General features: G+C 49.3%; 1 protein-coding gene across 1 annotated transcript; it reads left to right on the top strand.

Annotated features, from left to right (window-relative positions):
* The first annotated feature begins 2497 nt into the window (after positions 1–2497).
* Positions 2498–3466, top strand: LOC112872840 (uncharacterized mitochondrial protein AtMg00810-like). The gene has a single exon (XM_025935878.1). It carries the CDS (start codon positions 2498–2500, stop codon positions 3464–3466), a length of 969 nt encoding a protein of 322 aa, XP_025791663.1.
* Positions 3467–24153: the final 20687 nt, after the last annotated feature.

Genomic DNA, 24153 nt, shown 5'->3' with positions numbered 1-24153 from the left:
AGTGGGCCATGGAGCAAGATGGGCTTAGAAGGCAGTCGTGACAAAGCTTGCAAATTGGGCCCCGTGCGGAAGATGGAGGCCATAAGGCCGTGTAAATTAGGAATAAGCAGTTAAGATTCGTGTCGTGTTAGGTTAGGGTTAGTTAAAGAGAACAAGTCCGCGGACTATAAATATGTACCATGAATAAACAAGAAACAGAATCATTCATCATCAACTCTCGGCGTATCGCCTCCCCTGTTCTAGGGTTTTCATCGGGTAAGTGCTATGCGACCCCGATCACGTTCTGCGTGATCGGGGTAGCGTTACCCTTGCTCGTTCGTTCATACGTTGCTCGTGCTGAAGCCTTGTAGATGGCGAGTAGCGTTGTTTATCCTGGCATGCGTTGAGTAATCTTTTCCTTTTGTGCTTTAATCGTGCTTTATATGTTGCTCTCGCATGTTTGATTGTCGTGTCCGTTCATGGATACGATGGTTTTGTCTTGTTTCGTAGTTATCAGTAGATCCAATCTGTTATGGCTGGTTTCTATTTATCTAGAAGCTTGGTTCGATATATGCATGATTAGGCCTTGCAAACGAGTTGAATGATCCGATAGTATACTCTGTATTGGCTTATCACTTGAATGGAGGTTGTGTCAGGGATCGGCTTTCAGTTGTTTCCTTGCTCTCTGTTTAGATCGTTTTGTCGATGCTTTCGTGTATTTGTTAGGCTCAATTACGTGTAGGATGTTCCGATCGTGCAGTGAGAGCTTGGTCGTCGTAGATTGGATTAGATTGTTATTTATGAAGCAAGTTTTATTTGAATGTATACGTGTATATATCCCTATGTTGCCCGTTCCAAAGATCCGATCCGGTATTGACACAATCGGCTCTTCATAGCCGATACCGGGGAGGAGGTGATGAGCCGATCACGGCTCGGACTAACCTTTACACATGTCTGTGCACGCAGGAGTTTGACACGTCACACCTTCCTGATCGGGTGTAGGATCAGGTGGCACGCCTAGCGACTCTCAGCCAGGGCGCGCGCCAGATCACTGGGCCGTTGACCGAGGGACCGGGGCCCACCAGCCGTCCCGGAAGCCTCCCGGCTCCTCGTGTTGCCTGTCGCTGCCCGCCGGCGGGTTTTGACCGACAACAACTGCGCCCAACTCGGCGTGCGACGCGAGCTCACGGCGCCGTACACGCCCCAACAGAATGGCGTGGTGGAGCGCGGGAACCATACTGTCGTGGGCACAGCACGCAGTATGCTGAAGGCCAAGGCGCTCCCTGGCGTATTCTGGGGGGAGGCTGTCATGACGGCCGTGTACCTCCTAAATCGGTCGTCGTGCAAAGCCACTAGAGGAAAGACGCCGTACGAGCTCTGGACAGGAAGTTCGCCGGGGGTGCATCACCTCCGCACGTTTGGGTGCATCGCCCACGTCAAGGTGACCACGCCAAAACTGAGGAAGCTGGATGACCGCAGCCGGCGCATGATCTTCGTCGGGTACGAGCCGGGCTCCAAGGCGTATCGCGCCTACGATCCGACAACCCGGCGTATCCACATCAGCCGCGACATCATCTTCGACGAGGCGGCGCAGTGGACCTGGTCCGCTGAACACGATGTCGACCCCGGCGAGTTCATCGTCCAGGAATTCGATCCTCAGGAGCCCGTTGTGATCACCACCACCAGTACAACGACGACATGCATCCCAGCTGCAGGCTCTACGTCAGGCTCATCCTCAGCAGCTCCATCATCATCATCTTCATCGCCACCAGCCATGGATAGGTCCATGGCGAATGCACCTGCCAGCGGCTCTGCTTTCAGAACACCGAACCCACAGCCGCAGCAGGGCATCGAGTTCGCCTCACCACCAAGTGCTGGGTTCAGTGAGCAGCTGGACGCCGACCATGATGACGGTGTGCCCCTTCGTTTCCGCTACGTCGACAATGTGCTTGGGGAGTCTGAGGCACCCGGGCTCGCTGCACGGGAATTGGAGGAGCGGCTGCTGCTAGCAAGCGACGCCGAGCCGACATCGTATGAGGAGGCGCTGCTCCATGAGTGCTGGCGCCACGCGATGCTGGACGAGATGACGTCCATCGAGGCGAGCGGCACTTGGGAGCTGGTCGAGCTGCCACTGCACGCGAGGCCGATCGGCCTCAAGTGGGTCTACAAGACTAAGAAGGACACAGCCGGGGTCATCACCAAGCACAAGGCCCGGCTCGTCGCCAAGGGATATGTCCAGCGCCAAGGAGTTGACTTTGACGAAGTCTTCGCCCCAGTTGCGCGACTTGAGTCCGTCCGGCTATTGCTTGCCCACGCTGCCTCTGAAGGCTGGGCAGTGCATCACATGGACGTCAAGTCCGCATTCCTCAATGGCGTTCTCCAGGAAGAGGTGTACGTTGAGTAGCCCCCAGGCTTCGTCCTCAAGGGGCATGAACGCAAGGTGCTGCACCTCGTCAAAGCTCTCTATGGACTCCGTCAAGCCCCACGCACCTGGTACTCCAAACTGGATGAGTCGCTGATGAACCTTGGCTTCCAGAGGAGTTCTTATGAGCATGCTGTCTACCTCCGCGGTGAACAGAGTCAACGCCTTGTCGTGGGGGTTTATGTGGATGATCTTGTGATCACTGGAGGGAACCAAGCTGACATTGATGTGTTCAAGGTAGAGATGAACCAAGCTGACATTGATGTGTTCAAGGCAGAGATGCAGGCAACATTCAAGATGAGTGACTTGGGTCTTCTCCACTACTATCTTGGGCTTGAGGTGGCACAAACAGAGACAGGCATAACTGTAAGTCAGAGTGCCTATGCAGATAAGATACTGGAGAATGCAGGCATGACTAGGTGTAATCCAAGTCAAGTCCCAATGGAGCCACGACTGAAATTGAGCAAGGTGAGCACTGCCAGTGCTGTTGACCCTACAGTCTATAGAAGCATTGTGGGCTCCTTGCGATATCTGGTGAACTCAAGGCCAGACCTGGCATATTCAGTCGGCTACATCAGTCGGTTTATGGAGGCACCGACAATGGAGCATATGGCAGCCGTCAAGCGAGTGTTGAGGTATGTTGCTGGTACCCTGCATTTTGGCTGTCATTATACTCGGAAGAAGCAAGCACAACTCGTTGGCTATAGCGATAGTGATCTGGCCGGTGACGTTGACACACGGAAGAGCACTACTGGAGTCTTCTTCTTCCTTGGCAACAATCTCATCACTTGGCAATCTCAGAAACAGAGAATTGTAGCTTTATCCTCTTGCGAGGCTGAATATATAGCTGCAGCTACTGGAGCATGTCAAGCAACCTGGTTGGCGCGGCTTCTTGTAGAGCTCAAAGGCGAGAAGGCCAGCGCAACCACACTGAAGATCGACAATCAGTCTGCCATTGCACTGAGCAAGAACCCGGTGTTCCACGACCGCAGCAAGCACATAGATGTCAGGTATCACTACATCAGAGAGTGCGTCAAGCAACCTGGTTGGCGCGGCTTCTTGTAGAGCTCAAAGGCGAGAAGGCCAGCGCAACCACACTGAAGATCGACAATCAGTCTGCCATTGCACTGAGCAAGAACCCGGTGTTCCACGACCGCAGCAAGCACATAGATGTCAGGTATCACTACATCAGAGAGTGCGTCGAGGAGGACCGGGTGCGACTTGAGTCCATTGGGACAACAGAGCAGCTGGCGGACATGTTGACAAAGGCCCTGGGAAAGGAACGTTTCTGCTGGTTGCGTTCTAAGATCGGGGTCATTGATGTAAATCACATGCACAAGAATTAGGAGGAGAATTTGTTAGTAATTTTGTGCATGTTAGATAGGATTGCATGTTTGTTTTTCAGTTGATGCATGCGCGCGAGCACCGGGCTGTGGCTGCCGCGCGCGTAGGAGGTTGTGGCGCGAGACTCGCTCGTCCACGAACCTGGGCATGCAAGCATGGCTGCCGTTGCGGAGGCGTGGGGATGGACGCGCTGATTTCCCGCACGGACGCGCTGTGATCGTGCTGCTCTTCTGTGCTCTCCAATAAAACAGAAAGCTAAGAACAGAAAACACTGCCACTTTATCGCAGCACAAAATCTGTGAGTCCAAGTGATCTCGTGTGAGCTTGTGTTCACTATTGTCACTGCTCGTGTCCTGCTCGCCGACGTTCACCGTCGTCCAGCGACCAACAGAGTTCAGGCGCGCGGGAGGCCATGGAGATGTGGGGAAAAGAGTGAGGGGATCAAGGGGGTTCCGTTTGAGGGGCTAACCGTCGGCGGGGGTCCTCGGGATGGCCGGAATCGGGGCCGGTAGCGGCGGCGGCGGTCTGCTCCAGTAGGGGACCCTCCAGCGATCGATTGGCGACGAGGCGAGGCGGGGCAGGTGTGGCTCGGCGAGGGGAACGTCCGGGCGGTGGCCATCTCCGGAGTACAACCGAATCGGCCGGAATTCGGCCCAAGATCGGTGGCCGCCAGCGATTCTGTTCCTGTATGTGGAGAGGGTTGCTCTGTCCACTGGGCAAGTCCAGCAACCAGCGTGAGAGATGCAGCTGAGGTGGGAGAAGCTCGAGCCGGCGCTGGACTGGATTGGCAATCGTTGAGGCGGTCGAATCGAACCAAGGGGGCGGCGGCGCTCGGTTCGGCCGAACTGCAGCGACGGCGCTGGCAGAGCGAGAGGGCGATGTAGGGGACGGGCGGCGGTGGGTGTTAAATTTCAATATTTTATATGGAATTTGTAGGTCTAACTTCTTTTAATACTTAATTCGCAATTCTTTCAAAATATAATACTATATTGAGCATGCGAATTCTTTTCATTCAAGAGATTTCCTCTTCTTTTCTCTACTGTATCCCTTTTTCTTTTCTTTTCATTTTCCACGGATAGTGAATGGACACAGATACCCCTGCGTTATCATCTACACCGTAAGGTCTGACCGTACTTTCCTCCGTTCAACTCCAACACCAGCTGCTCGAGCAGCACTTCAGCTGCGGAACACCACGCGTCCAGATATGCTCACGCGGCGCCGCGCAGCTCCGTTGCTTGCCAGCCCAATCCGGTGGTGGACAAGCAGCTGCCATGCCCTGCCGGCAAGCACCTACAACTTGAGCACAGCATGAGCTCAACGATTAGAGCTATTCTCCTACCCGCCGACGGCAGTAAGGAGATAGATAATCGGAAATTGTAGATGGGAAGCACATCGACTACCTGCTATGGAATGAGCTGTGCTGTTTGCATACGTTTCCTACTTGTTGAAGAATATTTAATTCTCAATGAGCGCTCGCTCTCGCCTCGCGATGGCCGTCGCCTCATTCTCATCTCCGAGTGGAGCTGCAACGAGCTCCAGAACCACCGGATCGACCTCCGCCTCCAAGTCGTCTTCCGCTGCTGCCGGATTGAGCTCCGCCGTCGGCGGCGCAAAATCGACAGTCGTAGCAGCCAAATCAGCCTTCTCCTTCCTTGAATCGACCTCTGCCGCCTCCAAGTCGAGCTCCACCGCCGTCGGAAGGGAGGCGAGGCCGGCTGCAGCAAGGGGGCCAAAACTCTAGCTCGAGGAGGAGAGCTGCTCTTCTCTCCGCCGCCGGCGACGAGGAGTTCTGCTACCGCCGGCGAGCCTGCTTCATCCGCTCGTCTTTGCAAAGGGCAAAATGGGTCTTGAAAATGAAAAGGGAAAAGAAAAGAAGAGGAACAGAGAAAAGGAGAGGAAATCCCTCGAATAGAAAGAATTCACATGTTCAGTGTTATATTTTGAAAGACTTGAGTGTTAAAAGAAGTGAGACGTACGAATTCGATATCAAATATTGAAATTTCTCACGATGGTAGAGGCGATGCAGGAGAGGACGTGGGGGTCAAGGGTTTCATGCACACGGAGTTGAACTCGTGGGGAACTCGGGCGGGGCTAGGGCTCTGGTTGGACTCGAACCCAACTCAGGTTCAGTTGAAGGAAAGGGATGACGGGGTGGGACCCGCCATCAGCGAGAGGAAGAGAGAAAGGAAGGGAAAAAAATTAGATACAAGAGGAAAAAGAAGTTTAGAAAGAGAGTTTTAATCCAAAAATCTCAGGAAAAATTCTTAGAGAATATTTAGGACATGAGGAGCTCGAGTAAAATATCCAGAGCTCATGAAAAGAAATTTAGAAGTTTCCAAAAATTTGATTTGCTCTAGAAAATTGAGAATAAAAGCCAGCAAAAATATGGGTAATTTTTAGAATGTCTAGAAATCAGATAAGCTTACTTAAAAAATATTCACATCCTAAAATTAAAATTTTGGGGTGTGATATATACCTTTTTTTTTCTACCGTAGGATTTTCAGAGTATATTCAGAATGGAAATACCCGGTAGGAGCTATACCACGTTACCACCAAGCGGCTGCTGCTTGGACCACGACATGGGAGATAGTGGACAGAGGGGCAAATTGTACGAGATTATGGAATATTTCTTTCTCAATATTTCCTAGCAAGCTAAATTAAATATTTTTACTATCGACAGATATGTATCCGGGCTCATGGTATTCATTCTGGCCAAGTAAAGGCCCAAGCGCGGTAACACCGCGCGTTGATTCTAGTATCTTCTATTGCTTGGCTGTAAAGTTTCCTAAAATTATTCGGTATACTATGTATTCAATTACTACGAGGTTCACATACATAGGAACAATTTATATGTTTTAAATATCTTCTATTACTTGGAAAGCTTCCAAAATTAATTCTACCAAGTATTCAATTACTATGAGATTTGCATACATATCTCTTCTATTACTTCACTGTAAAGCTTCCAAAATTAGTTGTACCAAGTATTTAATTACTACAAGATTCGCATACATATTTTCCAAATATCTTCTATTACTTGACGTAAAGCTTTCAAATTAGTGTACTAAGTACTCAATTACTACGAGATTCACAAGTATAGAAATAATTGTTATCTTTCAAATATCTTTCTACTTTGTTGTAAAGATACAAAATTAGTGGTACCAAATATTGAATTACTATGAGGTTCACATACATGGCGACAATTTATTTTCCAAATATCGTCTACTACTTTACTGTAAAGATTCTAAAATTAGTTATGTGGTAAAGATTTCAAAAATAATTATGCCAAATATTCAATTACTATGAGGTTCGCATGCACACAACAATTTAGATATATTCCAATATCTCCTACTATTTTATTGTAAAGCTTCCAAAATTAGTTATAAAAAACATCCAATTACTAAAAGCTTCACATGCTCAACTTGTGTGTTGTGTCACAACAAAGTTGGAAGTTCTCCTTAAGTAGTAGTAGTTAGTAAATATTTGAAAACCATTTCTTCTTTAATATCTTTTGGGTGCCAACTATTTGGTATATCTTAAAACTATATTAGGAACGTCATATTTTTTTCATTTGTTTATTACTGTATGAATTATGGTTTCATTTTTTAAGATCTTAAATTGGCAGTTGATTCACAATAATTGTATTAGATATACAATAGTGGAAAAGTATAGAATACCCATGGTAAAGTTGGAACCTTTCGATGAGGTAGTACCAAAGAATTAGAAACTATATCTATACTGTAGTAGCAAATATTTAGAAGTTATTCCATAAATGTTTGGGAAAATCCTGTAGAAGCCATCGCGATAAACTTCGATCCCGCGGAAACCACCTAAAAAACTCCAATCCCGTGTCATCGGCTTGTAAACTTCATCCTGCGACAGCCATCGCCGTTCCAGTCTCCGTCACCCTCCCTCCTCCCCCTCGCTCTCTTTTCCTCGCTAATCTCTGCCCCCCTCCGGCCGCAGCCACGCGCATCCACGCACTCGACGCCGCCGTCCCGCGCCTTCGCCAGCTATGCGCTTCGTGCACCGTCCCCGCGCCCGTCACCTCCGTATTCGGCGTCCTGCCTGGCGAGGAACGCGTCTTCGCTGAGACCATGCGAACGCGGAAGCGGACGCGGGCATCGACAATTTCTGTTCATTCCCCATGCAAACCATTGCCGCCAACCCGCGAAATTCGCAAACCATGTCTTGTATTACATAAAATTGATCACTCTACCATCTTATTAACCTCCTCTACATTCCATTTTGCTGCTCTTTGACACCCAATCGGCTGACACTCGCGCCGAGGAGAGGAGGAGCGGGTCCAGCGCCAGCGCTTGCGACGGAGGAGGAGCGGGTCCAGCGCCAGCGCTTGCGACGGGAGCAGCAGGAGGTTGCGTCGCCTTGCCCGGCCGCCGCGCCCGGCCCCTCCTTGCCCGGCCCGCCCCCGACGCCGCCGCTACCTCGTGTGACAGTTCAATTACTTGTAATGTTGGACATATATTTTGTTAGTATGAAATATGTATTTGTTAGTATAAAGCTTGTGCGTGTTTGTGTGAAGCTTTGTGCAAGTAAAAAGGGATATTTTTGTAAATACAGAAAAACCTAGGGTTGTTTTTGCAAAATGTATTTGGATAAGAGGTAATTTCAAAATAAGTGAAGGGTACTTTTGCAAACATGTTTTTCTTATTTTATCCCTTGTAAAAATATATATTTATTTATTCAAAAGTTTCATTTGAAATGTGTGTGTTGAAGTGTGTAAAAATTTTGGGTAAAGTGGTGAAAATAAGGGTGTTTATGTAATTTTATAAAAGTATAAGTCTTTTTGTGCAAATATTTGATTTACAAAAGTAACTTTCAAATTACTCAGGACTAAAGTGTAAAAGGTGCAAGTCATCATGACATGTCTATCCAATCTTTATGACGTGTCTATCCCGTCATCATGACATGTCATAAATGCTTGCATTTAGGTCCTAAATTTTATAAAGTTACACTCTTTAGGACAAAAGTAATTCAAATCCAACTTTTCTTCAAAACTTCGCATGTAAAGATATAAGTTTTGAGTTTTTAAACTTGAGCCCTAAATCAATGTTGTAGAGTTTGAAAAACTCTCCAACTTTCATTTTGGACATTTCTTCATTTGGATTTTAGATTAATGTGAAATTTATGCTTTACAAAAAGACCCCTGTACTTTTCTGAAATTACGCATAAGTCCTTGGAAAATCCTAGTTCCCTTCCTTCTCTGTTTTTCCTCTCTCTGTTCTTCCTTATCCTTCACTGGCGGCGCACCTTTTCTTCTGTTTCTCTCTCTCTCTCGTTTCTTTGGGCCGGCACGGGAGCAGGCGGCTCCGCCGGCGGCGAGCGGGCCCGGCGCAGGCGCGCAGCTGGGCGCGCGGGGGCGGCTCGGCCGGCTTGCCGGGCGGACAGCAGCGGCTCAGGCGGGGCACGCGGGCGGCAGGCCGGCGGCGCGGCTGCAGCTCCGCAGGTGGACCCGAGGCAGGCGGCGCGCGCGAGTGGAGCGGAGGCTCGGTGGCTCGGCGCAGGCGCGCGCGAGCACGCGCGGCTCGGGCAGCCGGCCGCGGGAGGAGCGGCGGCTCGTGGCTAGTGCGGGACGCGCGGCTGGCGAGCAGCCCCAGGCGGCGCCAGGCGCGCTGCGCAGGCGAGCGGCCCACGCGAGCGGAGGCGCTGCGTGGCGCGAGCGGTGCGGGCTGGCGGGCCCAGGCGGGGCACGCGCGAGCGTCGCGGGAGGCAGGCAAGCCGGCGCGGCGGTTCGGGCGGAGCGCTAGCGGAGCGCGCGCAGGGTGGCGGCCAGGCGTGCGAGCGGACAGCGGGAGGAGCAGAGCGCGTGGGAGCAGACCGTGCAGGTGAAGCCACGGCGCAGGCAGCAAGCGACGCAGGCGGCTCGGTGCGCGGCGCTGGCGACGTTGGCGTGGAGCAGGGCAGCGGCCGCAGCGGGCAGAGCAGCTCGGCGCCGAGCGGGTGGCGCGAGCGTGCACGCGATGGCGCACAGAAGTTGGCTGTGTGGGCAGGTGTTGGGCGGAGCGCGCGCGGAGGGCGCTGGAGGCGCGGTTGGCGGCGCGCGCGCGAGTGGCTTGGCCGGGGCAGGAGCAGGCCCAGGTGGCGCGAGCACGCGTGGAGGCGCGTGGGAGTGAGCCAGGCGGGGGAAACCGGGGATGCAGGGCGGCTCGGTTGGAGCGCGGACACAGGGAGCCGGCGAGGGTGTGGCAGATGCGGGCGCACGGGTAGAGCAGCGCGTGCGCGGCGGAGCAGAGTGGGCGCTGGAGCATGGATGTGCGGGAATGACACCGCAAGGCCGAAGCAAGCGACGCCGAGCTCCTGCGCAAGAACCGGCGGCGCGTAGCGGGGCTTCTGCGCGAGATGTGGGAACACGGTGGCGTCGACCCTGACTACGCCACGGTGATCTTTGGTGGTGCAGGAGTGGCCGTATCGAAGATGCAGTTAAGGTGTTCGACGAAATGCTGGCCGCGGGAGAAGTGATGCCAACTGCAGTGATGCACAACGCATTGATCGGAGGCCGTCGAGGAGAGGACAACGGAAGGCACGGCCCTAATGCAAGCAGACCACGGTCCTCGTGAAGGCGGAGGAGTGGTTATGGCATGACGAACCGAAAGGAAAGGCGGTGAAGCGAAGGCGAAGGTCCGAACGGATTTGGACTAGCATGTCCGCGGATGCGAGCGAAGTGTTCTGCCAGTGGTCGACTCGGCTCGTTTCTGCAGGCGCGTGCGTATGCAAAGCAACAAACCACGCGCAAGCAAATTGGAGGCCGATAGTGTGGAAGCAGAACGGGAGCGGCAGCCTTGTGAATGGTTGTGCAAGTATGCCGGCAGTGCACGCACCGGAGCAGTCAAGTCAACGGAGGTTTCTTCTTGTGCGAGCAGAGGTGTTCGGTCGGCCAGGCTTTGGCATCGCATGTGCGTGGGAAGAGGAAGTTCAATCCCTGAGCAGGAAAACCCTAAGGTTCGCGGAGAAGTCGGCTTAGCGAACCCATCCGGCTTTATCGTCTCGTCCCATGGTCCACGACATCCAGCAGTTCCTACCCTCGTTGATCGCTCAACCAACCGCCATCACCACAAATCACCACGGGGATTACCTCTTTGGCCATTCTCTACCCACTACAATCCCCAGCAAGCTTCTTCGTCATCCATGGAGTCTCGTCATCGTCGAGCACTTCCTATCACCGATCCTGTTCGCCACGGGAGTTCACTTTCCATCCGTTCTTCTCTACAACCAAGGCTACCCCAAGGTTTGCCCTGATTCACTGAATCTTCTAATGCCCGCGACTTCTTTGCTGGAACATCGCTGTTATCTTTCTGTTCTTTGTTTTTTCCCGACCAGGGACTTAATTGCTCTGATTTAGAAAGTTCTAGGGTGTTCTTTGTAAAATTTCCAAAGCTTCCTTTATTTCAAATCAATGCACATCTACAAGTTTTATATTGTGCTCTTGAATTGAAAGTCTTAATTTGTGATCTAGATTAAATATTAGGGAATGTGTGCTTTATTTATACCTTGTGTTTATGCATGTGTTATAGCTGAAAAGTAACCATAGGATGTATGTCTCAAGTGGAAATGTGTGATATTTAGTTAATCCTTTCATATGAGTGCTCATATCCCTGCCATCAAGACCTTATCCTTGTTTTGATTGCCGTTTCCTTAATGTCCTTTTTGTATAGGGATCCTTGTTAATTCGTGTGTATTTGCTGCTTATCCAATACATCTCTGCAGCTATGCTTCAGCAACGGCTATCAGCTCAGCCGCTAAACATCCGTTTCCTTTGAGGCTATGATGCTTCTGTGTAACAGCTGTTAGCCGATGCATTTCTTTTGATATGCTTCTACCATCGGCTGGTTAGCTGATCCGGTTGTTACCTTTCTAATATCGACTACTGCCGATACAATTCCTTTGTTCTATTCTACATCGGCTGCACATAGTCGATGTATCAAAGGTATACACACAATCTTAGAGTTCTTGCTATCGGCCGATCCAAGCCGATTTTAGTTGCTCTCCATATCGGTCAAATAGAGCCGATCAATCTTTAGTTTTCCCATCTTTATCCACACACTTCTATCAGCCGATTTATCAACTAAGAGATCGGCTATATACCTATCGGTCACATACCCTTAACCCCACTCCAATCGGCTGTACATCACTCAATTGTTGTGATGACGTAATCAAGTCGATGCAACCGCACCTAGTTACCTAGGATAGCGCTTAAGCACATCTCAGTTAAGTTATAACTACCTTTGTTGTCCACCTAAAGCTCTATCTAAGTTTAGTTTAGAACTTTTTGGTTTTTGTGTGAGTAGTGTGTTAAATGAGTGTTGAATTGCATCTTTATTGTGAAGTAAGATAGTTTCATGTGCACGCCTTGAATGTAATCTTGCATTGCATGTAGATACGACTACTTCCGCAAACGGTACCTGCAAGATCTCCCAGGAGTCCGCAGAGGATGTTTCTGAAGACCGAGTGAACATCACCAAAGGATTATCTGAAGCCCCGAACCAAAGTTCGGAAGATCTTAACCTTACTGACTTCAGCCCCACCAGTAAAGGCAAGCCCCGATGCATATCCCAGTATTTCAATCTATTACAATTCTATTATTATATTATATATCTTGCATTACGTCTAGGAGTTGAAATGAAACCCTAGTTGCATGATATCAGAGGAATCCAATGTTTTGTACCCGAGTCCTTATCGCTTAAACGCTCTGCTAAATAGGACCGGTAAAAGTCGGGTGATTTCCTGTCACTCGCGCGATATAGGAATTGCATGTTTACAATTCTGCAGTCACTACAAGGACAATGGACAGGGTCATGTGTTGTATCATGACCTGAATGTTTACCCTGTCTGTTTTGTTAAAAGTGGTTAAGGTCGCAGCATGTGGTAGTGGTGGCTAAGCTTTTGAAAGTACTAGCCACATGCCGCGAAATATGGTAAGCGGTAAGCCTAGTAACCAATCGGCCCGGCAAGTGGGCATACCTTTCACCACTCGATTAATTTGGTCTCTTTCACGCACCGACCTGTGGGAGTACGTTCTGCATGGCAGACAGGAATACGGATTTTGTAGTCGCGCTACAGACGTATGTCCTGCACGAGTGATGTGCGTACGGTCCTACAAGTCGCTTGTGGTGGCCTGCCCATGATCCGGAATGAAAGGCAAACGGTTGCTTCGGAACATTTTATAGATGTTCCAAGCGTGTGTGTTAGGTTTACCTTGCAAGGTTAAATTCGATTCGGATCGTCCGCCTCTCACGAGGATTGAGACTGCTTATCCCTTTTACCACATAGAGTAAAAAGTGTAATTGGTGATGAAATAATCTTGATGGATGATAATATCTATCTTGCTTGTTTAGTATAGGTGCTTATCTAGAATGGTTAATCAAGCTAGAATCTGAAATCTAAAATTTGAAAGTAAGATATACTCTTAGTTGCTTTTCAGCTAAAAATAAACCCACAACCTTTACAATGCCTTCATGAGTCTAGTTACGGGCTAAAGTATACCCAATCCCGGGTAAGCCTTGCTGAGTATTAGTATACTCAGTCTTGCTAGTGACTTGTTTTTCAGGTAAAGTCTCTGAAGCCCCTACTCTTCCCCTGTCTTGGCCCTGTGCTCTTTTCCGGATGGTTGGTCCGTGGAATGGGATCCACCCTCGGCCAACATTGGTGATATCAAGTGATGTCGTGCTCGGGCTTAGCATGACATCCCTCTTGACGACGTGTGGTAAATCGTCGCATTTGTTTTCCGCTGCTAAAAACCATAGCCTTAACAGTTTGTAATAGTAATGTCTCTTCTAAATTTAGAACTTCATACTGCTTTAAGAAACTCTTGTATTGTAAATTCCTGTAATGTAAAATATGATGGTGATTGTATCTCTGGACTCACCTTCGTGTGAGGTAACCTTATTTGATCCTGTATCGGTGGTTTATCGGGACGCTACCCGACAGGCCAAGGGATTATACCGTTTGAAGCACGTTGGAGCCCTCTGGATTGGACTCGCGTACTTGAGCCGGTATAATTCAGGTTGGTTCTGCCACACCGCGGGCAGGGCCGCCGTGCCCAGCCGGCCTTGGCGACCTCCACTGTAACACCCGGATACTCCGGCCATTGGCCCGGATACTCCGGGCATGGAGTTTCTATTTCCATAATGTGGTCATCTAGACCCCACAATCTTTTAAATAGAAAATATCTCTCTCTCCCTCACTCTCACTCGCTCCCGTTACCTCTCTCTCCCTCTCCCCTAAGCTCTAGATTCCGAAATCTTTCATTTCAACTTGATTCCAAGGACAGGGGAGCTTCACTCGGCGTGGGGGATCATTTTCTACAAGTATTACACCTTGGGGCGACATTGTTTTCGAGTTTTCTTGCGAGAGGAACTAGCTCAAGGTACTAGAAGCTAGGGCTCGCTGATTTGGTTGTTTTAGGATGTTCTAGGTGATTTCCTTTGGTCAATCATCTCTATATGCATCCTTCAACTAGGATTCAAGAGGGTTTCAAATTTGGTGGAGTGGTTTTGCCAAAAATCAAGATTTCAGTTTTTGGGGCGAAAATGCTGTCAAGCCTAGAAACTCCGGGAATAAGCCCAGATACTCAGGATTTGGGATACTCCGGGGGAAACTCCGAGTATAGGCCCGGAAACTCTGGACTTCGGAGTCCGGATACTCCGGATATGAATCCGGATATTCCGGATTTTATTAGAACTGTTGGATGCAGAATTGGGTAAATTTGGGGTAAATTTGTAGTGTTTCTACTTGGGCATTTCAAAGTGTCGGTACATACAGATAGGGGTACCTCCTGCTAGGGTGTCCAGGCCCTTAAGAACTCACGAATGCGTAATCTCCCCCTCGCCTTCTGGGGGGCGTGGCATACGACCAGGGCCTGACAGCCGGGACCGTGGTCTCTGGACCCTCCCCGTGCTGCCCCGGGTCAGGGGTCTCCGCGTCCCCAGGAAGGTTGGAAGAGCCCTCAGGTAGCTTCCGTGGACCCGGCCTCCTCAGAGAGGTCTGGGGGTGCCACGTGTGATGGTCCGCCCATCGCAGGCCAGCCCGCTCCGACCGGCCTTGGGGCCCGGACCCCCCTCCCCTCGGGAAGGGGTCCGGCGCTGCCAGGTGCCGTCCTGCGGAGGGATCGGGGCTGGCCCTGCCGCGTGCTGGAGGCTCCTTGCGGATCACCTCTCCACCTACCAGCATTTAATGCGGTAGCTGGGCTGGACGCGCCCAAGTCAAAAAGAGCGGCCTGCCACTGACACACGGGGCAGGTAGGCTGACACCACGGTAAGCCTGCCTGATCTGAAGGCGGCGCGTCGTATCACCGTGCACAGTGCGCGGACTGTGTATAGTCCCATCACGGCGCTGTGCGCGTGATGATGGTCTGTAATAGGCAAAGCTAAGGCGTGCGCTGTAACAGTGCACACGCAATGGGTCAGCGCTGCTTCAGCGCCTGACGGGAGGTCCCATCCTAACAGAGACAGCACGGCTTCACTGTTATGCAACGCTGACGCCAGACACTGTACAAGACAAGGCTGTACACGGCCATTTCCTGGCTAAAGATACGCACATCAACTTCTCGATCGAGAAGACTACGGAGAGGAGCTCGAGGAGATGACCTCCATACCTCTCATAGAACAGCTCCTGTTGGCTGGGCCCACCTGTCGGGGCCTCGCTCAGTGTAAGCACTCCTCTTGGACTATAAAAGGGAGAGTGCACTCGTTAGAACAAGAGGTTCAGATACACAAGCACAAATCCAGGCTAAGTTCTACCCAAGGCTCTCACAGTCAATACAATACCATAGTGGACGTAGGGTATTACGCTCCGGCGGCCCGAACCACTCTAAAATCTTCGTGTCCCTCCTGTGTTCATCTGTCCACCGATCGAGCGCTCCTAAGTCTCCTCCAAACCCATCCTTAACTAGGATTAGGCGGGTGCTTTCCGCCACCCGGCTGGAGAATTCCTCCGAGACAAAGATTGTTGTTTCATATCGTATTTGCATACATTCTCATGTCATGTGCATATGTGTAGACGCCGCCACCGAAGGAGTCGTATATGAAGTGATCGCGGAGGCGAAAGAGCACTCGGAGCAAGTCCAACAGGGGGTTCGCAAGGATCCGGCCCAAGGCCCGTCTGCCCCTAGCTCTGAGCAGCAGCCCGAAGGCAAGCCCCGGTGCACATCCTATTAATTTTTAAATTATGACACCTATATATGTAGTTATTGCTTATGCATTACGTTTAGGATTTGTTTGAAACTCTAGTTGCATGAACCCTAGGTGTCCTTGAGTTGTACTAGTATGTATAGGACGATAGAAATGCTATGCTTAATAGAACTCGGTAGAAGTTGAGTAATTTTGGTTACTCGCGAGATATAGGATAGCTTTATGTTTCCAGATATGAGTTACTAATTTATTGATGAAAGTCTTGAAATGAAAGAAAGAATAAAATCTGAGATCGGGCGGGAGAGGTGTAGTTCCGCCTGTGTTGGTTAAGGACCGAGTCGTTGTTGGCCCTGCTGATCATGTTTGAATTGTACTTACCGCACGCCGGGAGTACCGGTAAGCCGAGTACTGCCTTGCTTTGGAAGTACAGAACTTCTACCCACCCCTTAGGGCGAGTCGAGTGGCCGCGGAGAATTGGGATGCATGAGTTTATTTTTGGTGGTCTCTCGTAGGGCTCGGCTGACTATATGCAGGTGGGGCAGTTCTGTAGTTCGAGGCAGGGAGGGGAAAGGTTGGTGCGTGTGGTCCGACGGGGCATACGCGTGCCGTGTTGGTTAGGTCCACCTTGCAAGGTTAAATCGAATCGATTCGTCGTCAGTCGCTCTCGGATATGAGCACCTTGGTCCCTGCGTCGCAGCGTAGTATTATGTTGGGGATGATAAGAAATATAGATGAGGATCCATACTTTGAATTGAGGCTAATGCTTCACATGTGTGCTATAGATAGGTTATGCCAATGATTAGATTATAGTTAAGTTAAATAGAATCTGGAGCTAAAATAATGAAAGTAAGGGATTTCTTTAGTCGCTTTTTCTGCAAAATAACCACCAGCCAAATGCTTTGCATGTCTAGATATGTGGGCTAAGTTATACCCACTGGTCGGGTAAGCCTTGCTGAGTATTAGTATACTCAGGGTTTTGTTGGAGAAATGTTTTCAGGACCCGCACACGTAGACTTCTCTCCGTGTTGCGCTAAGTTCGTTCGGCTGGACGCGGAGGGGTGGAATATCGAGGATCCAGGCGCGTAACTTTAGATGTGCATGGGATTGCACACTCGTGGGCTGAGTGTGAAATTCTTATCTGTTCTTGGATGTGGTAGTGGGTAGATTCCATGTTATCCAACTTTGTATAAAAGGCAGATACTCTTGTATAATATTATGTATTTTGAACTCGGTTTGTAAAACTCCTTGTTGTTATCGTTTTGTCACTCTTGTGTATTTTCAAGTTATGTCATGTTGTACCATCTGCGCCCACCTTCGCGTGGGACTACCGGTGTTGTTTCGATCGGGCCGTGGGTTGAGAAAGGATCGCCAAATTAAGCCGTTAAGCTAATGCGCCCCATGTGTTTAAATGACGGCCATTACGCTTAATTGGACTTTTAATTTGGCGGTTCCGTCACAGCTGGTATTAGAGCCGAAACACACTGGGGGTGGTACGAGCATGACTAATTTTGAGGTTTTCACGAATTAAAAGAAAATTTCAACTTAAGATATAAGGTTATTTGGTGGTGTGGGCGGGTTTATTCGTAATAGCCCTATATATTTAGTATTCGAATCGTGGGTATATGGGTGGTTTTGGGCGGAGGGGTTACCGTAGGACGATCATGTGTCATGCATCATGTCATTATTTGATTTAAATTCCTGCACTAGGGGTGGGAACGGTGCGAAACATCACGAGGGTAACCGGATACTCTGGATGAGAATCCGGATAGTCCGGATTGGGGTGTCCGGATATTCTGGATGATAATCTGAATACTCCGAATTTGGTTGCAAAAAGATTCCTGGCTTTTTTATTTAATTTACGCTTTCTGCATTCTTCCATGGTTGATGGTTTGTAATCAAAATTATGGGACTAAACCAACCATGGCTGAATGCAGAATGGAGGAACCACCGAACCCTCCGGATTTGGCTCAGGCCATTGCGGCCATGTTGACTTGTCGCGACGAGCAGACGGCACTCCTCCGTGAGCTTGCGGCGCAGGGCAGAGCGCCGCGGCCTGAACATCACCACCAGCCACCTGCTCCTGGATATCCGGAGTTTTTGGCCACTCAGCCACCGCTCTTCCATAAGGCGGATGAACCACTAGAGGCGGACAGTTGGCTTCGGACCATCGAGTCCAAGTTTACCCTGCACCCATACAATGATGGGGATAAAGCAGGATTGGAAGCCCAGCAGCTGAGGGGTCCCGCGCGCACATGGTGGGAGAATCATGTGGCAATGTTCCCCGCGGACACCCGGTTCACTTGGGCTCAGTTCAAGGAGGCTTTCAGAGCACACCATATTCCAGCCGGTGTGATCCGAAGGAAGCTCACAGAGTTCTTAGCCCTAAAGCAGGGCAATAACAGTGTGCTACAGTATTCCCAGGCCTTCAACACACTGGCACAGTATGCGGGGTACCATGTAGACACCGATGAGAAGAAGCAGGCTTGCTTCAGGCAGGGGCTCAGTAGTAAGCTCCAGGATCGCTTGGCAATGGTCAAGTTTGACAGTTTCAGTGAGCTGGTCAATGGGGCTATCATACAGGAGGACGCCCACCTCGCTCACAAGGCAGAAAAGAAGAGAAAGGCGCCGGCAGCGGGATCTTCTAGCAGTGCCCCTCAGAGGTTCCGTCTAGTGCAGTCGGACCCACAGCGAGCCCCCTTTCAGCACCAGCCGCCGCAGCAGTGGGGATACAGGCCCCCTCAATACACTCAGCCACAGGGGACAGTCAGGCCTCCTGTTCCTCAGCAGAATGAGCAGAAGGTCTGGGTGCAGCAGCAAGGGGTACGCCCCAATGTGTTTCCGTGCTACAACTGTGGACAGCCGGGTCACTTTGCACGGAACTGCCCAATGCCACCTAAGCAAGGCCAGCAATCGAGCCAGCAAAGTCAGAAGCAGAGTGTGGCCCACTTCAAGCCGGGGCAAGTGCACTACACCACCCTTGAGGATATTCCTGAGGGAGCACCAGTGATGTCGGGTACGTTCTCTATTAACGGACATCCCATTACTGTACTATTTGATTCTGGGGCATCTCACACATTTATTAGCAAGGGATGTGTAAACAGACTGGGGTTAGAAGTGGAGAGCATATCCAGGCCATATAATATTCACTCACCCGGGGGACACTTGATTACTAATCAACTTGTTAGACAGGTACCCTTGCAGTTACAGGGAAGGATTTTTGCCACCCAGCTTATCGTGTTGCCATCCCAGAAGCTGGATATTATTCTTGGCATGAATTGGATGGGAGTTCACAGAGTCGTTCTTGACACTGTTTCTCAATCTGTGCACATCAACTCCCCTATTCATGGTTCGATGGCCTTAAGTCTTATGAACTCCACCCCGGTGGTCCATGTGGTGCACCACGCCGAGGGCAAGAAGCTAGAGGATATACCAGTGGTATGTGAATACCCGGATATTTTTCCGGATGATTTGCCTGGAATGCCGCCTGATCGTGATGTGGAGTTTACCATTGAATTGCAACCGGGTACGGCACTGATTTCTAGGAGGCCTTACTGGATGCCACCCAATGAGCTGGCGGAGTTAAAGAAACAATTGCAGGAATTGCTTGACAAGGGCTATATCCGTCCTAGCACGTCACCTTGGGGCTGTCCTGCACTCTTTGTGAAAAAGAAAGATGAAAGCCTCAGGTTGTGTGTGGACTATAGACTTCTGAATGCCGTCACAATCAAAAATAAATATCCCCTTCCCCGAATTGATATTCTGTTTGATCAGCTATTCGGGGCCAAAGTATTTTCTAAGATTGATCTCTGCTCTGGCTATTATCAGATAAAGATTAGAGCTGAGGATATTCCCAAGACAGCTTTTTCCACCAGATACGGACTTTTTGAATATCTGGTCATGTCTTTCGGGCTAACGAATGCCCCTGCTCATTTCATGTATCTCATGAACTCGGTGTTCATGCCCGAGCTAGATAAGTTCGTCGTGATTTTCATTGACGACATCCTGATATTTTCCAAGAATGAAGAAGAACATGCAGAGCATCTCCGCATTGTGCTTCAGCGCCTGCGGGATCACAAGCTGTACGCCAAATTCAGTAAGTGTGATTTCTGGCTCAAGGAAGTGCAGTTCTTGGGCCACATCATCTCAGACAAGGGGATTTCTGTTGATCCTAGCAAGATTCAGGATGTCCTGAATTGGAAGACTCCTGAATCTGTTTCATAGATTCGGAGTTTCCTTGGGCTAGCAGGTTATTATCGCCGATTTGTATCGGACTTTTCAAAAATTGCTAGACCCATGACTGAATTACTCAAGAAAGGGGTGAGATTCAATTGGGATGACAAATGTGAGCAGGCTTTTCAGACCCTGAGAAAGCTTCTGACGTCTGCCCCTGTCCTGGCTCAGCCGGATATTACTCGGCCCTTTGATGTATATTGTGATGCATCAGGTACAGGCCTCGGCTGTGTACTCATGCAAGACCAGAGGGTAATTGCTTATGCTTCCAGAGCCCTCAGACGACATGAGGAAAATTATGCAACTCATGATCTGGAACTGGCAGCAGTAGTACATGCATTAAAGATCTGGCGCCATTATCTTCTAGGTAATCCTGTTCACATATACTCGGACCACAAGAGTCTTAAGTATATTTTTACCCAGAGTGAGCTCAACTTGCGCCATAGACGGTGGTTAGAGTTGATAAAGGATTATGATTTGGAGATTCATTATCACCCAGGGAAGGCGAATGTCGTTGCGGATGCACTGAGTCGCAAGGCAAGTTGCAGTTGCACCTCAGCCTCAGTGGTGCATGAAACCTTATGCCAAGAAATGGAAAAATTAAACCTGACTATTGTATCCGAAGGCACACTTACTAGTCTTACCCTCACACCTACACTCAGAGATCAGATTGTGGAGGCTCAGAAGAAGATGTGGGCATGGATAAGATCAGGCAACGGCTCAGTGAGGATGATCCTCAGGTGCAATGCTTCTATCGAGATAGTGAGGGGGTTCTTTGGTTTAAAGATCGGATAGTAGTACCCAAGAACTTTGAGCTTCGGAAACAAATTCTTGATGAGGCTCACCTTTCGAGGTATTCTATTCACCCGGGCAGTAACAAAATGTATCAAGATCTCAGACAGCGATTCTGGTGGACCAGGATGAAACGTGAGGTCGCCAAATATGTGTCCGAGTGCGATATTTGTCGAAGAGTCAAAGCAAGTCATCTCAAACCTTCTGGTATGCTACAGCCCTTGGATATCCCTTCGTGGAAGTGGGAGGATATTAGTATGGACTTCATTGTTGGGTTACCTCCCACGTCAAAGGGATATGATTCGATTTGGGTTATCGTTGACCGCCTCACTAAGTCCGCTCACTTTCTTCCAGTGAAGACCCATTATTCATCTCATCAATATGCTGAGTTATACATTGCACGGATTGTAAGTCTTCATGGTATCCCAAGAACCATTATATCCGACAGAGGCTCACAGTTTGTTGCCCGTTTCTGGGAACAGTTGCATGCGTCTCTGGGGACTCAGCTTATTCGCAGCTCAGCCTATCATCCTCAGACCGATGGTCAAACTGAACGAATCAATCAAATTCTGGAAGATATTCTTCGAGCCTGTGTGCTCTCTTACAGCAAGAAGTGGGATGAGTGCTGACCTCTGGCAGAATTTTCTTACAATAACAGTTATCAAGAAAGCATCAGAATGGCCCCGTTTCAGGCACTATATGGGCGGAGGTGTAGAACGCCAGTGAATTGGTCAGAAGTCGGGGAAAGGAATGTATTCGGCCCTGAGATGGTCAGTGAGGCAGAAGAACAAGTCCGGATCATACAGGAGAATTTGAAAATAGCCCAATCTCGACAGAAAAGTTATGCGGACAAGAAACGTCAATCCGTCTCATTCCAAGTGGGAGACCATGTTTACTTGCGGGTATCTCCAATGAAAGGAGTCCAGCGATTCGGTGTGAAGGGAAAGCTCACCCCTCGCTATGTTGGGCCTTTTCCTATCATTGAGCGGTGTGGGCCGGTAGCGTATCGCCTGGAACTTCCTGCCCAATTATCCGCGGTTCATAATATTTTCCATGTCTCTCAGCTTAGAAAATGCCTCCGTGTTCCAAAAAAGGTGATTGACATAGAAAAGTTGCAACTGGAGCCCGATCTTGTCTATCCCGAGTATCCAATCAAAATTGTGGATCACAAGACTCGGGTTACTCGCAATCAAATCAGCCATTTCTACAAAATCCAATGGAGCAATCACTCCGAACGAGAAGCTACCTGGGAAACAGAGGAGTTTGTTCAGTCAAAATGTCCGGAATTGCTCCAAACTCACCACGGTACATGATTTTTTCCCGCATTGTTTCCAAATTAGCACTTTCACCCTAAATCTCGGGACGAGATTTCTTTTAGGGGGAAGGATTGTAACACCTGGATACTCCGGGCGTGGAGTTTCTATTTCCATAATGTGGTCATCTGGACCCCACAATCTTTTAAATAGAAAATATCACTCTCTCTCTCTCCCTCACTCTCACTCTCTCCGGTTACCTCTCTCTCCCTCACCTCCCTCACGAGCTCTCCCTCTCCCCTAAGCTCTAGATTCCGAAATCTTTCATTTCAACTTGATTCCAAGGACAAGGGAGCTTCACTCGGCGTGGGGGATCATTTTCTACAAGTATTACACCTTGGGGCGACATCGTTTTCGAGTTTTCTTGCGAGAGGAACTAGCTCAAGGTACTAGAAGCTAGGGCTCGCTGATTTGGTTGTTTTAGGATGTTCTAGGTGATTTCCTTTGGTCAATCATCTCTATATGCATCCTTCAACTAGGATTCAAGAGGGTTTCAAATTTGGTGGAGTGGTTTTGCCAAAAATCAAGATTTCAGTTTTTGGGGCGAAAATGCTGTCAAGCCCAGAAACTCCGGGAATAAGCACAGATACTCCGGGTTTGGGATACTCCGGGGGAAACTCCAGGTATAGGCCCGGAAACTCTGGACTTCGGAGTCCGGATACTCCGGATATGAATCCGGATATTCCGGGTTTTATTAGAACTGTTGGATGTAGAACTGGGTAAATTTAGGGTAAATTTGTAGTGTTTCTACTTGGGCATTTCAAAGATTGTTGTTGCATATCGTATTTGCATACATTCTCATGTCATGTGCATACGTGTAGACGCCGCCGCCGAAGGAGTCGTATATGAAGTGATCGCGGAGGCGAAAGAGCACTCGGAGCAAGTCCAACAGGGGGTTCGCAAGGATCCGGCCCAAAGCCCGTCTGCCCCTAGCTCTGAGCAGCAGCCCGAAGGCAAGCCCCGGTGCACATCCTATTAATTTTTAAATTACGACACCTATATATGTAGTTATTGCTTATGCATTACGTTTAGGAGTTGTTTGAAACTCTAGTTGTATGAACCCTAGGTGTCCTTGAGTTGTACTAGTATGTATAGGACGATAGAAATGCTATGCTTAATAGAACTCGGTAGAAGTCGAGTAATTTTTGGTTACTCGCGAGATATAGGATAGCTTTATGTTTCCAGATATGAGTTACTAATTTATTGATGAAAGTCTTGAAATGAAAGAAAGAATAAAATCTGAGACCGGGCGGGAGAGGTGTAGTTCCGCCTGTGTCGGTTAAGGACCGAGCCGTTGTTGGCCATGCTGATCATGTTTGAATTGTACTAACCGCACGCCGGGAGTACCGGTAAGCCGAGTACTGCCTTGTTTTAGAAGTACAGAACTTCTACCCACCCCTTAGGGCGAGTCGAGTGGCCGCGGAGAATTGGGATGCATGAGTTTACTTTTGGTGGTCTCTCGTAGGGCTCGGCTGACTATATGCAGGTGGGGCAGTTCTGTAGTTCGAGGCAGGGAGGGGAAAGGTTGGTGCGTGTGGTCCGACGGGGCATATGCGTGCCGTGTTGGTTAGGTCCACCTTGCAAGGTTAAATCGAATCGATTCGCCGTCAGTCGCTCTCGGATATGAGCACCTTGGTCCCTGCGTCGCAGCGTAGTATTATGTTGGGGATGATAAGAAATATAGATGAGGATCCATACTTTGAATTGAGGCTAATGCTTCACATGTGTGCTATAGATAGGTTATGCCAATGATTAGATTATAGTTAAGTTAAATAGAATCTGGAGCTAAAATAATGAAAGTAAGGGATTTCTTTAGTCGCTTTTTCTGCAAAATAACCACCAGCCAAATGTTTTGCATGTCCAGATATGTGGGCTAAGTTATACCCACTGGTCGGGTAAACCTCGCTGAGTATTAGTATACTCAAAGTTT

The sequence above is a fragment of the Panicum hallii genome, chromosome 9 (genome assembly GCF_002211085.1).
Source record: "Panicum hallii strain FIL2 chromosome 9, PHallii_v3.1, whole genome shotgun sequence".
In the NCBI taxonomy this organism is placed as follows: Eukaryota; Viridiplantae; Streptophyta; class Magnoliopsida; order Poales; family Poaceae; genus Panicum; species Panicum hallii.
The sequence above is the reverse complement of the archived record's forward strand: the minus strand, read 5'-3'. Positions and strand labels throughout refer to the sequence as shown.

Excerpts from the sequence above, each read along its gene's own strand:
- LOC112872840 (XM_025935878.1), top strand. The coding sequence starts at position 2,498 with ATGAACCTTGGCTTCCAGAGGAGTTCTTATGAGCATGCTGTCTACCTC.